The following is a 14,382-nucleotide window of genomic DNA, read 5'->3' on the forward strand; positions in this document are numbered from 1 at the left end:
AACAAGGTGAGAATTGAGTTGTGTTTATCTTGACATTTTTATTCAAAACCACATTATCTATCTATCTATCTATCTATCTATCTATCTATCTATCTATCTATCTGTCTATCATCTATTTAGCTAACATATGTTTTGAGGAATATGTGTATTGATCTTTTTAGCCATAATTCTTAATAAACCCTAAGTAAAAGAAAAGATTTCAAGTCAAGGGAACTTTCTAGAGAGTTAAACAAATCATGGGTAGGGGAAAGAGGAATTGATAATTACTTAGGACACCTTATACCCTTACTCATATTTGCAAACAAATACATCCAACTCTACTGGAAACTATACATCCAACTCCACTCTTGCAGTGAGAGATGATTTCCAGGTTAATATTATCTTTCTACATTTATTCTTGCAGGTGCCACACATGATTGAGAAAACTATGGAAAATAAATCTTCAGTGTCAGAATTTATTCTAATGGGACTGACAGAACAACCTGAGCTCCAGCTGCCCCTATTTGTTCTGTTCTTGATGAACTACACAGCCACTGTGATGGGCAACTTGAGCTTAATGAGTCTCATTTCCCTAAACTCAAACCTTCATACTCCCGTGTACTTTTTCATCTTCAATCTGTCCTTCATTGATTTCTGTTATTCAATGGTCTCTACTCCCAGAATGCTAATGAGTTTTGTTTTGGAGAAGAACACCATCTCCTTCAGCGGGTGCATGACTCAGCTGTTTTTCTTCTGTGTTTTTATAAATGCTGAGAGTTATGTTCTGACAGCCATGGCCTATGACCGCTATGTGGCCATTGGTCAGCCATTAATGTACCAGGTGGTTATGTCCCCTAAGATCTGCTGTCTGCTAATATTTGGATCTTACTTGATGGGGTTTGTTAGTGCCATGGCTCACACAGGCTGTATGGTCAGGCTCACCTTTTGTGATTCTAACATCATCAACCACTACATGTGTGACATCTTCCCTCTCCTCCAGCTCTCCTGCAGTAGCACCTATGTCAATGAGCTTATGAGCTACGTTGCAGTGGGTACAGCTATCATTTTATGTAGCCTCATTATCTTGGTCTCATATGCTCTGATCCTCTTCAATATCATACATATGTCATCAGGTAAGGGTTGGTCCAAAGCCTTGGGCACTTGTGGGTCTCACATCATAACTGTTAGTCTCTTCTATGGATCTGGGCTGCTTGCTTATGTCAAGCCATCATCTGCTGAGACTGTAGGTCAGGCCAAATTTTTCTCAGTGTTTTATACTTTATTGGTGCCCATGTTGAATCCACTTATTTATAGCCTCAGAAACAAGGATGTCAAGCTTGCTATGCAGAAATCGTGGAAAAGAATCACAAGCTGACATGTGCTATGGTGCATTCCTTAGACTCATCACTTTCTGTTTGATATGTTTTCCTTCATCCTTGTCTTTCATATTTCCTATATTGTATTAGTTTATTTATCATTGTCCTTCAATAGCATTGATAAAATTCATGCTATAACACCACATTTCTCTTTCAATCATGCAATATAACTCTGTATGTATTGTGAGGATATGAGACATCCCCATATTCAATGTGTTTCCAAGACATACCAGGTTAAGATAGAGATTCTTCTTGGTTGTTGGAACCCAGTCCCTGGTCAGTCTTTTCTTTTAATCCAAGGATAATTTTTCTTAGTACCTTATCTTTCATGTCTTTTGTTCAAAATATTTGTACATATTTTTTTATTTTATTTGTATGTGTAGAACCTCCTTCAGTGTATATTTACCATGTACATTCACAGGCCTGCCGTGGATAAAAAGGGTTTCAGATTCCCTAGTTTTTGAGTTACAGCCTTCTGTAAGAGCATTAAGTGCTCTTAATAGTTGAGCCCTCCCAACTGTACCCACTGTTATTCTTATCAAGCAAATAAATTTAATAAATTTCCTGGAGTTCTATGCTTAATTACCAAATCTTTTCTTTCTCAGTTGTCTGATATATCTTTCACATGATGTGAAAGATAACTTCCTTATCTGACAGGTTTATTACCACCACAAAGAGATGAGAAGACAATTTTCAGATCTAATTTTCACCATTCCAGCTATTCTTTGATATGGTTCTTTTTCTTGTATTTGAGCTTGGAAGCGATGAGGGGAATTTGTAATTAGCTAGGAAATTGTTTTAATTTTAAGGTTATCATAGCATGTGTTGGCCCATTTCTCTGCACATGTTTCTCCACATTACATAGAATGGATAGTGTTTTCTTAAAAGTTATCATTTTACTTCTGTAAAAGAAATAGCACATGGAATAAAAACCTATTGATATAGTTCATATATTTGGGACTGGGTTCCAACAATCAAGAAGAATCTCTATCAATGTCTGCCTCTATATCTGTCTGCCATCTAGATGAGGAAATGGTCACATGTCTTTGGCTGGGCAATACAACTAATGACACACAGTTTATTTTCACACATGCTGCATTTTTTATGTATAAATACATGAAAAGGAAAATGGAAAGAGAAGAAAAAGATAATTTCTGGAGAGTTATTTCTTATGACTCTCCAAGAAATGAATTATAAGAATATGAACCTGTTCGAGGTGCCTATGGCAGAGACCTTGTCTACAGGGTTTTGGAGCTCAAGTTTTATAAAAGGTCTATCTCCCTACAGAAGCCTCAGAATAATGTAGTATAGTGTGCTGAACTAAAACATAACATTTTACATGTTATTTTAGATTAATGATTCTCTTTCTGAAAGGATGGGAGGAGTTTTGTTAAGCCTTTCTGAAGTGTAACTTTTAACTATTCTTATAGTTTAGTATATAGATTAAGAATTATATCACATTTTATCATGAAGTGTACAATCAAAAATCACCATTTTACTATACTTTCTTTTTGACTGTATTAGGTAGCACACATGCTTTGTAGTGGTCAATGAAAGACCCACAGACATATGGGCGATGCTCATCTAAAGCTCACTCAGTGACGTTCCCTGTGTTTCTTGCAGTACATTTTACTTTAGAGTCTGTTTCCCTCCAGGAACTGCATACTGATAATCTGGTCTTAGGCAGGGCCTTTTGAAGACAATGTGTTTTGTGAGTTTCCTGTCTTTCCTCTGGGAGGGAATACTTCAATTTTAAGGAAATAACTATATAATAAGGAATGGCATGCTTAGGGTATAATGGAAATTGTAAGTATATTTTATATTTATAACATTTGACTTTTTTACAATATTTGAATTAGAACTGAAGAATTAGAAAAAATAATGTCTTTAACAATTAAGTTATTCTGATAAAAATTAATGGTATTAGAGAGCTAAACATTTCTGTTTGTTTTAAGAATGATATGATTCTTGAATGTTCCTCATTTCTCAAGAGTAGTGTGACATCCTAGAGTCTTTCAGACTCTTACAGTGTTTTGTTTTGTTTTTGCTTTGTCATCTCTGTGTGATTAAACATTAAACAGGATTGGCAAAAGTAGTTTTGTATTTATTCAGAAGCACGCACTTTAAAACATGAACAATGTTTATAAAAGACATAAAACAACATATGCAATATTCATCCATACAGGGTTATTACCAAGCTAGAAAGTGAATGTGAGCCTCAGGCGCAATTACAAAGTGTGGTCTGAGTTCTGTATTGCAGCCATTAGCATAGTACGGTGCAGAAAAAGGCAGCAAAGAGCCTGGCTTAGTTCTGGGAAGTGAACAACCTTATTTGACATGTGTAGTTGTTCGTTGTGTCTTAGGGAAATGAAATGACTTTAAACAAGTCAACATAAATATTTATTCTTAAAATACATGCCAATGAGTTTTAAAACGGCATACAATGTAAATTAAGAATCAGAGTAACGCTAGTGGATATAAGTACACTTGATCCCTCTGGGTCTTTAGATTTCAGTGTGCTTATCATTTACTTAAACGCTACTGTGCACTTACAAGTAAGCACATACCATGATATCTTTCTGGGTCAGGGTTATCACTGTGATCCCTCAGATATATGCTATGATGTAGAGAAGCCTGGAAGTTTCATGAGAAAACAGTTATCAGTTATTGATATCATTCCCTGGGCTAATACATTGCTATAGAATTTGCATATTGATATAAAAAATAGGGTTTTCATTGGTATAAATCTGTATATTGATATAAAATTTGAAATTAATATTGTTACTCTTAGATAGGCATTGTGCCTACACAACTTCTTTAAGAATAAAAGGCTTTGGCCCAGTCTTGCTAATAGCTGTTATTATAAACCGTTTAGGATGATTAACATAAGCTAAGGGCCACATAGTAAAATTCATGATTATATAAGATTCTGATTTAATTATATTGAAGTGTTTCTAATTTACTCAAATATAAATGGCTAAGAGTGCTGAATGCCATAAGTGGTAGAGTACTTTAGTTACAAATTGATAAACTAATTAATTAATTAAACTAGTTAACTCATACTAGCTCATACTTTGTAATTTACATAATTGTTATGTGGTTATGCTCAATTTATGTCTGAGAGAAGAACTGGTTTTTGTTTTGTTTTTTTGTTTTGTTTTTAGTTCTAATGCTGTTTCAATTCATTTCAGCTTCCAAAGGTGGCATGAGGGTCTCTGTCTCCAACTGGATTTGATTGGCAATAAAGAATTGCTACACAGCCAGTGGCTAGGCTGGTAGATTGAGGTAGGGCCTGGGCATTTGTGGGAGAGGACTGAGAGAGGTGAGAGATGCAGGAGGACCGATCGCTGATGGGGTAGAAGAAGACCAGAAAGGTTCACTGTCAGATAAGAATCAGGGGAAATGGCCTTAGATGCAGGAGGACCGATCACTGATGGGGTAGAAGAAGACCAGAAAGGTTCACTGTCAGATAAGAATCAGGGGAAATGGCCTTAAAGGCCACACCCTGATTGGGTCTTGGATAGCTGAGATGAAACATAGATTTTAAGGAGTATCTTATTGATTATTTTATTTATTTACCTTTCAAATGTTATCCTCTTTCCAGTTTCCCCTCCACAAGCCCTCTATTCCCCTCCTCCCTCTCCCTTCCCCTATTACAGTTCTCCTCAACCTGCCTATCCACTCCTGCCTCAGCAGCCTGGGAATATGTGATAGTAGCAGGAAGATTTAAAAGTGCCCAGTCATTAAGCTAGTCACGGTATATTAAAATTAAGCTAAAGTGTGTCTTTTTTTTTTGAGAACCCAAAGATCTCCTGGGCAGGTACAGAACTTTTGAGCAGCCCACTAGGAGCCAAAGCACTTTAGGCAAACGCACAGGTACGATTTATAGTCTAATCAAATTTTTTGAAAAAGAGCAAAGTTGCAGTACTCATATTTCCAAATTACACAATTTACTACAAAATTATAGGAGTCACAATAATGTGCTGTAAAGTAACTGTTCAAAACTAAACCCTGAACTCATGATTTATTAATATCAACAGAGAGGTAAAGACTACACAAATCAGGAAAGAATTGCCCTACTTCAGTAAACAGATAATTCAGGATGACTGTGTATCTATATATAACAGTTCTATTACACAAATAATCAAAAATACTTGAAATTGACCAAGTTAAATGTAAGAGTATTTCATAGCAATCTTCTTTCAAATGAAACATTCAACTTTGGAGGGAGGAGAGATGGTTTTGGGCATGTAAAGAAATCTTACAAATCTAGGAAAGCTAAAACTTAACAAGTTTTCAAAGACTTCCTAAATACCATGGAAGCAGGAAATAGCTGCTATAGGCTGACTAGCTGATTTGCCTGGTGGACATTACCCATCTGTAAAGGTTCCTGCTAGCTTTGCAGTCAACTCTAGAGATGCAGTCTTTGAATAGTGACCTAGGCTCTGGCAGGCTTTTTGACTATGCATCTGTCTTCTATCCATCTATCTTTCCCCAACTATATTCCTGGAAGTCAGTCTAATGAACACATGGTTTCTGTTTTAATTAGAAGTACTAGTACTGTGATATAGCACCATGACTGAAATATACTTTGGCAGGAAAGTGTTTATTTTATTCACAGTTTCATGCAATGCTTTGTCATTAAAAGCAGTGAGAGCAATGCAGGCCAGGAGGCTGGAGGCTATGCACAGGCCATAGAGGGGGGCTACTTACTGGATTGCACTGCCTACTTTCTAATAGAACCCAGGGAAATCAGCTCAAAAATGACCCCACCCTCAACGGTCTTGACCCCTCCACAACAATCTTTATTTAAGAAAATGCACTAAAGCCTTAACCATTGTCAAATCTTGTACAGGCATCCTGCCAATTGTGGTTCCCCCTTCTCAGGGGATTGTGACCCCTGTCAGGTTTTTCCTGGCTGGACTTTTGTGGGTGGTTTCTTGGTCTGGAGTGAGTGGGCATATGTCCACATCTTCCTTGAAAATGTCTCACATAAGAAAGACTTAAAAGAGTAAGACCTCTGGAAGACAGGAATATAGGGAAAGGGGCCAAAGAAAGTATACCGTGTCCCTGATTAAACTCCACATTGGCAAAAGGGCCAGGAAAAAACACCTTAAAAATCTGAGTCTTGGATATCCATGCACTATGACTCAGCACTAAGGGACAAGCAATACTTTTGGCTTAACTGTATTTTTCCTCTAGCTCACTAGTACCGTGGGAATACTTGAAAAAAGTCATAAATCCTCCCCCCACCTCCCTATTTCCAAGCCCTCTGCTGTCTCTCTGCCCATCCAGGGAGAGCTGTTTCCTCACAATAAAATCTTTTGTGTGAGGTTGGCTGCATGGTGTGACTTTGCGGAGTTCCATGGTTTCTGACTGCTAAGATGCTCTTGTGCTGGAAAACCCTGATAAGAACCAAATATTTAGATAAATTAGCATAATAAGCTGGAAGTGTTAATATAAAAAATAAGAGTAAGAAAATATTTACAATGATATATTAGATAAAAAACTTAAAATGAACTTATTAGCTAATTTTTGCATAGTTTTACATAATCACACACACATGATTATAAACAAAAATTATAATATATTCCATTTGAATTTTAATGTTTTTTAAAATTTTTATGTATATATGCATGTATGTATTTATCTATTTATTTTACAGAACCCAAACCAATTTCTGATATGTTTGGGGCAATGCATTAAAAACATCAACTCTTCCAAAGTAAAATGATGTCATCCTTATGTATTCCTATTCCAGAATAGAAGGCTCACAATTTCCCTTTAACAAAATGTTATTTCCTTATAAAATTCAAAAGCTATTGATTCTCATTACTTTTAGCTTTCTGCTCTAAGTTTATCTGCTACTGTAAATTTAGCTAACTCCCAGGGGTTAGTGAAGTCATGAATGTTAGAAGAAACCCTATTACCATTCGTTAGAGCAGCATAATCCCTAACTACCTTCTATACACTCATTCTTATATCCACAGTTAAGTGTAGCTGTCACTCCTCATCAAAGAAGCCTTGCTTTGCGATGCATACGGAGCATCACCGATAGCCACAAATGGTCAAAATATAAAGGGCTCCTGATCATGAAGTGCCCAGCTCTAAGAGATAAACCTACAACCCCAACTCCTGCCCTGAAGAAGCATCAAGGAAGAGGGAGCAGAAGTCTTATCAGAATAAGAGGACTAGGAAATTTACTTTTATATCTCCTAGATATGATAGGGAAACTATATTCATTAGAGCTCAACAATCCAAGGACCTAAATAGGATCTGAGCAATGGGAAGGTAACAGGATAACATTGTTATAAAACAGGCAGGTACATAGGGCTAGTATTCTGCTACATAAAATGGCAACAAAACAAACACTAGTGTAATCTAAATGCCAGTAATTCCCAAAATAATAAACATGATACCTTTGAAGGGAATTTCACAGGGCTCTATATCTACACAAACAAAGCAAAACAAAAACAAACAAAAAAACCAAAGAATTAACAACAACAACAACTAGGCAATTATTGATAGTTAAGTAGGCAAGAATAATTCTTCCCCTGGCATGATCTGCCTAATTTAGAGTACAATGTCTAGCAGTCATCCATGAAATCATATAGCTACAAATAACACTAAAGAATATATATTTTTTAACTTAAAATATATATTCAATAAAAATAAAACTCTTTCATAGCCAAATCAGTGTCTTTCCATCCAATGTATACAAAATGACAAAGCAATCCATTTTAACTTGTCATTTTCTAAGGGACTATGGTACTAATAGAATATTCAACAATGCTTTGGGTATTTTTGCAGGCTAAAATTTCTCTGAGTGTGTGGTGATGGGAAGGGTAATATTGGTATAAAATAGGAAGTGGAAAAGGATGCAGTACATTAATGTAGTATATACATACCAAATAGCATCCTGCAAATACTTGTCCAATAGAAATACCAATAATTCCAAGGATAGGAAATTTTTATATAAATTAGGAGAGTGAGTAAGAAATAGTCGGAAAATACCCAACACCCTTTTCACATAAGTATAAGAGTTCTAACACATAGTTTTATATATGTAAGAGAAGAAAATAGACTACTGGGACCCAACCTAATGCGTTTATTATGAGACTCAGTTTATACATAAAATACACAGATATAAATATAAATAAATAAAGATTAGAGACATGATATAAATTTTTATTGGATATTCTATGTACTTAACATTTCAAATGTTATCCTCTTTCCCCCACTCTCCCATTTCCTCTCCCCACACTTACATGAAGCTTCTACTCCCACCCACCCACTCCCATACCAACACCCTAGCATTCCATACAGTGGGGAAACAAGCCTTCACAGGACCCAGGGCTTCTCCTCCTATTGAAGCCAGACAATGCCATCCTCTGCTATATATGCAGTTGGAGTCATGGGTCCCTCCATGTGTACTCACTGGTTTCTGGTTTAGTCCCTGGGAGCTTTGGGGGGTCTGGTTGCTTGATAGTGTTGTTCTTCCTATGGGGTGGCAAACCCCTTCAGCTTCTTCGGTCCTTTCTCTAAAAACACAACTGGAGTCTCCATGCTCAGTCCGATGATTAGCTGCAAGCATCTTAATCTGTATCAGTAAGGATCTGGCAGAGCCTCTCAGGATACACCCATATCAGGCTCCTGTCAGGAAGCACTTCTTGGCATCAGAAATAGTGACTGGGTTTAGTGGCTTCATTTGGGGTGGATTCCAAGGTGTGGCAGTCTCTGGATGGCCTTCTTTTCAGTCTCTGCTCCACTTTTTGTCCCTGTATTTCCTCCCTTGAGTATTTTGTTTTCACTTCTAAGAAGGAATGAAGCATCCACACTTTGGTCTTCCTTCTTCTTTAGCATCATATGGTTTATGAGTTGTATTTTGTATATTATGAGCTTTTGGGCTAATATCCACTTATCAGTTAGTTCATACCAGGTGCGTACTTTTTTGACTGGAGTATCTCACTCAGGATGATACTTTCTAGTTCCATTTATTTGCCTAAGAATTTCATGAAGTCATTGTTTTTTATAGTTGAGTAGTACTTCATTGTGTAGATGTACCACATTTTTTGTATCCATTCCGCTGTTGAAGGGCATCTGGGTTGTCTCCAGCTTCTAGCTATTATAAATAAGGCTACTATGCACACAGTGGAGTGCAGGTCCTTGTTATATGTTGGAACATCTTTTGGTTATATGTCTAGGAGTGGGATAGCTGGGTCCTCAAGTAGTACTATATCCAATTTTCTGAGGGACTCCCAGACTGATTTCCAGGGTGTTTGTACCAACTTGCAATGCCACCCCCCCCACACACACACACAATGGGGGAGTGTTCCTCTTTCTCCACATCCTTGCCAGCATCTGTTGTCACCTCAGTTTTTGATCTTAGCCATTCTGGTTGGTATGAGGTGGAATCTCAGGGTTATTTTGATTTGCATTTCCTTGATGACAAACGAAGTTGAACATTTCTTTAGGTGCTTCTCAGCCATTTGATTTTCCTTAAGTTGAGAATTCTTTCTTTATCCCTGTCCCCAATTTTTAAATAGGATTATTAGATTCTCTGGAGTTTAAATTTTTGAATTATTTGTAGATGTACGACAGATAAAGATCTTTTCCCAGCCTATTGGTTGTCATTTTGTCCTATTGACAGTGTCCTTTGCATTACAGAAGCTTTTCAACTTTATGAGGTCCTATATTCTTGATCTTAGAACATAAGCATTGGTGTTTTGTTCAGGAATATTTGCCCTGTGCCCATGTGTTTGAGGCTCTTCCCCACTTTCTGTTCTACTAATGTCATTGTATCTTTTATGAATGTGGGTGCCCTTGCATTTGGAGCACAGATGTTCAGAACTGAGAGTTCACCGTGGTAGATTTTTCCATTAATGAGTATGAAGTGTCCTTCCTTATATTTTTTTGATAATTTTTGTTTGAAAGTTGTTTTTATGCAATGTTAGAATGGTTACCCCACCTTGTTTCTTGGGACTATTTGCTTGGAAATTTTTTTCCCAGCCTTTATTTTGAGGTAGTGTCTGTCTGTGTCACTGAAGTGCATTTCCTGTATGCAGCAAAATGCTGTGTCCTGTTTATGTATCCAGTCTGTTACTGTATGACTCTTTGTTGGGAATTGAGTCCATTGATGCTAAGAGATAGTAAGGAATAGTGATTGCTGTTAGAGGGGGAATTATGTTTCTGTGGCTCTCTTCTTTTGGGTTTGCTTAGAGAAGATTAATTTCTTGCATTTTCTAAGGTGTACTTTCCCGCTTTGTGTTCGAGTTTTCCATCTATTTTCCTTTGTAGGCCTGGATTATGTAACTATATTGTTTAAATTTGTTTTTGTCATGGAAAATCTTGGTTTCTCCTGGGCTCACGGTTGTGTTTTCTTAGTGTCTGTATGAAATCTGCTCAGGATCTTCTGGCTTTCATAGACTCTGTTTAGAAATTTGGTGTAATTCTGATAGCTCTGCTTTTATATGTTACTTGACCATTTTCCCTTACTGCTTTTAATATTCTTTCTTTGTTTTGTGTATTTGGTGTTGTGACTATTACGTGACAGGCAGAATTTCTTCTCTGGTCCAATCAATTTGGAGTTCTGAAGGCTTTTTGTATGTTCATGTGCATCACTTTCTTTAAGTAGGAAATTTTTCTTCTATAATTTTGTGAAGATATTTACTGGCCCTTTAAGTTGGGACTCTTTGCTCCCTTCTATACCTATTAATCTTAGATTTGGTCTTCTCATTGTGTCCTGGATTTCCTAGATGTTCTGGATTAGGAGCTTTTTGCATTTTGCATTTTCTTTGACTACTGTGTCAATCTTTTCTATGGTATTTTCTGCACCTGATATTCTTCTATCTCTTGTATTCTGTTGGTGATGCTTGCATCTACGACCCCTGATCTTTACCTAGGTTTTCTATCTCCAGGGTTGTCTCCTTTCATGATTTCTTTATTGTTTCTATATTGTTTTCTGTTATTTATATTTTTAGATCCTGGATGGTTTTATTCAATTCCTTTACCTATTTGGTTGTGTTTTCCTGTAACTCTTTATGGGATTTTTGTGTTTCCTCTTTAATGGCTTCTACTTGTTTACCTGTGTTCTCCTATATTTCTTTAAGGAATTATTTATGTCCTTCTTAAAGTCTTCTATCATCATCATGAGATGTGATTTTAAATCCGAATCTTTTCCAGTAAGTTGGGGTAGCCAGGACTTGCTGTGGTGGGAAGACTGCATTCCAATGACGCCCTGTAGACTTGGTTTCTGTTGCTCGGGTTCTTGTGCTTGTCTCTTGCCATCTAGTTATCTCTGATGTTAGTTGGTCTTGTTGTCTCTGATTGGAGTTTGTCCCTCCTGTGGGCCTGTGATTCTGTGATCTTAGGAGTGAGACCGCTCTTTGGAGCCCAGGTCTATCTGGGTAAGATTTGGGACAGGAGGACTATGGGACATCCTTAGCTCTAGGCACAGGCAGAGATTGGAAGGATTCTGTCCCAGGCTGTTGCTTGGATCCTGTGTCCTCTGTGCTCCTGGCAGGTTCCACTTTTGACATTTATTTGAGCAAAGCTGAGGTCTCACCTTTGAGCTTAGGAGTGAGAGAACTCCTGGGAGACCAGCTCTATTTGGGCAGGATTTGTGTCTGGAGGGCTGTGGGGCAGCCTTACCTCTGGGCACAGATGAAGACTGGAAGGGTGACATAAATTTTTACACTTTTATTTTTAGGAGCCTGAAAAGTCTGACTTTAAATAACACAAACACACACACACACACACACACACACACACACACGCACGCACGCACGCACGCACACGCGGTAGCGGGAACATTTATATAATGTTTCAACTCACTTTTTACAAAACAATTTAGAATGTTCATAATATACTATGTATTAATACGATTGCTTATTGGAAATTGCAAGTAAAAGCATGTAGTTTTCCCTCAACTTTTTTCTTGAAATGTTGTGCTGATCACTATGCTGAAATTTCCAAAGCAGACCACAAAATACTTTGTCAATCAGTACACCTGATGGAGAATTATAAAGTAATCACAACTTTGAGTCTCAAATGTGACAAACCTGTTTTTACTGCATGATGTAAATACAGGTTCCCTAATTCATTCATTCGAGGGACTCATGAAACATGAGAGAAAATATTAAAGAAAATAATCTTCCAGGGTTTGAAACAATTTTCACTGAACTGGGGATCATGGAATAAGTTCTTGCTTGAACCAGAAAATGTCTTATAATCTCATATAAGGGTGCTATTTTCTTTCTGAGGTCGAGAATGAAAACTTTTTAAAAAAAATCTGGTACAGAAACTGTCACATTCCACGGTGTAATTTTCATAGCGTGTTAGAAAGAGACCTTCATTATGGCTACTATCATCTTTATCAGCAAAAGTTTTGGATTCCTGAGGAGAACAGAGAAGAATCCATTGGTTGCAGGAGCAATACAGTCTCCATGGAACAAAGCTGATCAGCAAATTTATTTGTTGTAATAATTTTCCTTTGGCCACAAAGGTAAATTCTAATTTTTTTCTTTTCTTTTCTTTTCTTTTTTTTTCTTTTTTTTCTTTTCGGAGCTGGGGACCGAACCCAGGGCCCTGCGCTTCCTAGGCAAGCGCTCTACCACTGAGCTAAATCCCCAACCCCCCTAAAGTTTAATAATACATTATTACTGCTTTTTAAATTTCTGATCTGTACTGATGAGTAAAGAGAAGCGAGAAAAGATGTTCAAGATATACTTAGAGTTTCCTCAGCATTCTCTCTGCAAAGAGAAACAACAAAGGGACCAGGGATTTCTCAGGATTCAACCTGTGTTGTCATGACTGAATACCTTGCAGCATTTTCACAGAATACTGTACTTGCAAACCCAGCAGTTTCAAAAATCTCTTCCTGCTAAAAGATACTTTCTTTTTAATGTCACTTGCTTTCCCTCTCCCAACAGATGCGAATGCAAAAAAGCAAATGACTGTAGAGAACGACTGTTCTGTGACTGATTTTTTATTTTATGTGATTAACACACCAACCTGAGTTACAGGTGTCTTTTTTTATTTTTTTTGCTTATTTCTCTCTCTCTCTCTCTCTCTCTCTCTCTCTCTCTCTCTCTCTGTGTGTGTGTGTGTGTGTGTGTGTGTGTTTCTGCTGAATTGCTGAATTATTCAGCCATTGTGATAGGAAATTTGTGTTTAATGATTTTTCTCATTTGTCCAAACTCATACCTTCACACTCTAGTGTACTTTTTCCTGTTTAATTTGTCCTTGGTTGATTTCTGTTATTCATTTGTCTGTACCCCTAAAGTGCTGATGGGTTTTGTTACAGAAAAAAGCATCATATCGTATACAGGATGTATGACTCAGCTATTCTTTTTCTGCTTTTTTGTTAATTCTGAGTGTTATGTGCTGACAGCAATGGCTTATGATCGTTATGTGGCCATATGTAAGCCCTTGATTTACGCCATTCTTATGTCTCCTAGGATGTGTTCCCTGCTCATGATTGGGTCCTACTTAATGGGACTCGCAAGTGCCATGGCTCACACTGGCTGCATGATTAGGCTCAGCTTTTGTGATTCGAATATCATCAACCATTACATGTGTGAAATCTTCCCCCTTCTCCAGCTTTCCTGAAGCAGTACCTATGCCAATGAACTTGTGAGCTCTCTTATTGCCTGCATAGTTGTCATTGCATCTGGTCTTGTTATCTTAACGTCATATGTTTCCATCCTTTTAAATATTGTCTGTATGTCATCAGCTACAGGTTGGTCTAAAGCCATGGGTACTTGTGGTTCTCACATCATAACTGTTAGTATATTCTATGGTTCTGGGCTGCTTATTTATGTCTTATTTATAATCAGCATCTTCTGAGTATATAGACCAGGGGAAATTTTTCTCAGTGTTTTATACTCTTATGGTTCCCATGCTGAATCCTCTTATTTGTAGTCTCAGAAACAAGGATGTCAAACTTGCTGTGAAGAAAACTATGAAGAGAATCACAATGTGATGTAACAGCTGTGTTTTCAGTAGTCTCTCACTCCATGGTAGGGTC

At 37.3% G+C, this 14,382-nt stretch overlaps 1 protein-coding gene and 1 pseudogene across 1 annotated transcript; both read left to right on the top strand.

Moving 5' to 3' along the window:
• Positions 1-412: 412 nt before the first annotated feature.
• On the top strand, positions 413-1,354 carry Or8c16 (olfactory receptor family 8 subfamily C member 16). Its single transcript, NM_001000441.1, is given in 1 exon segment — positions 413-1,354. A coding segment is annotated over 1 exon segment (942 nt).
• Or8c15-ps1 (olfactory receptor family 8 subfamily C member 15, pseudogene 1) lies at positions 13,351-14,382 on the top strand (annotated as a pseudogene).

The sequence above is a fragment of the Rattus norvegicus genome, chromosome 8 (genome assembly GCF_021556685.1).
Source record: "Rattus norvegicus strain SHRSP/BbbUtx chromosome 8, alternate assembly SHRSP_T2T, whole genome shotgun sequence".
NCBI classification, from domain to species: Eukaryota; Metazoa; Chordata; class Mammalia; order Rodentia; family Muridae; genus Rattus; species Rattus norvegicus.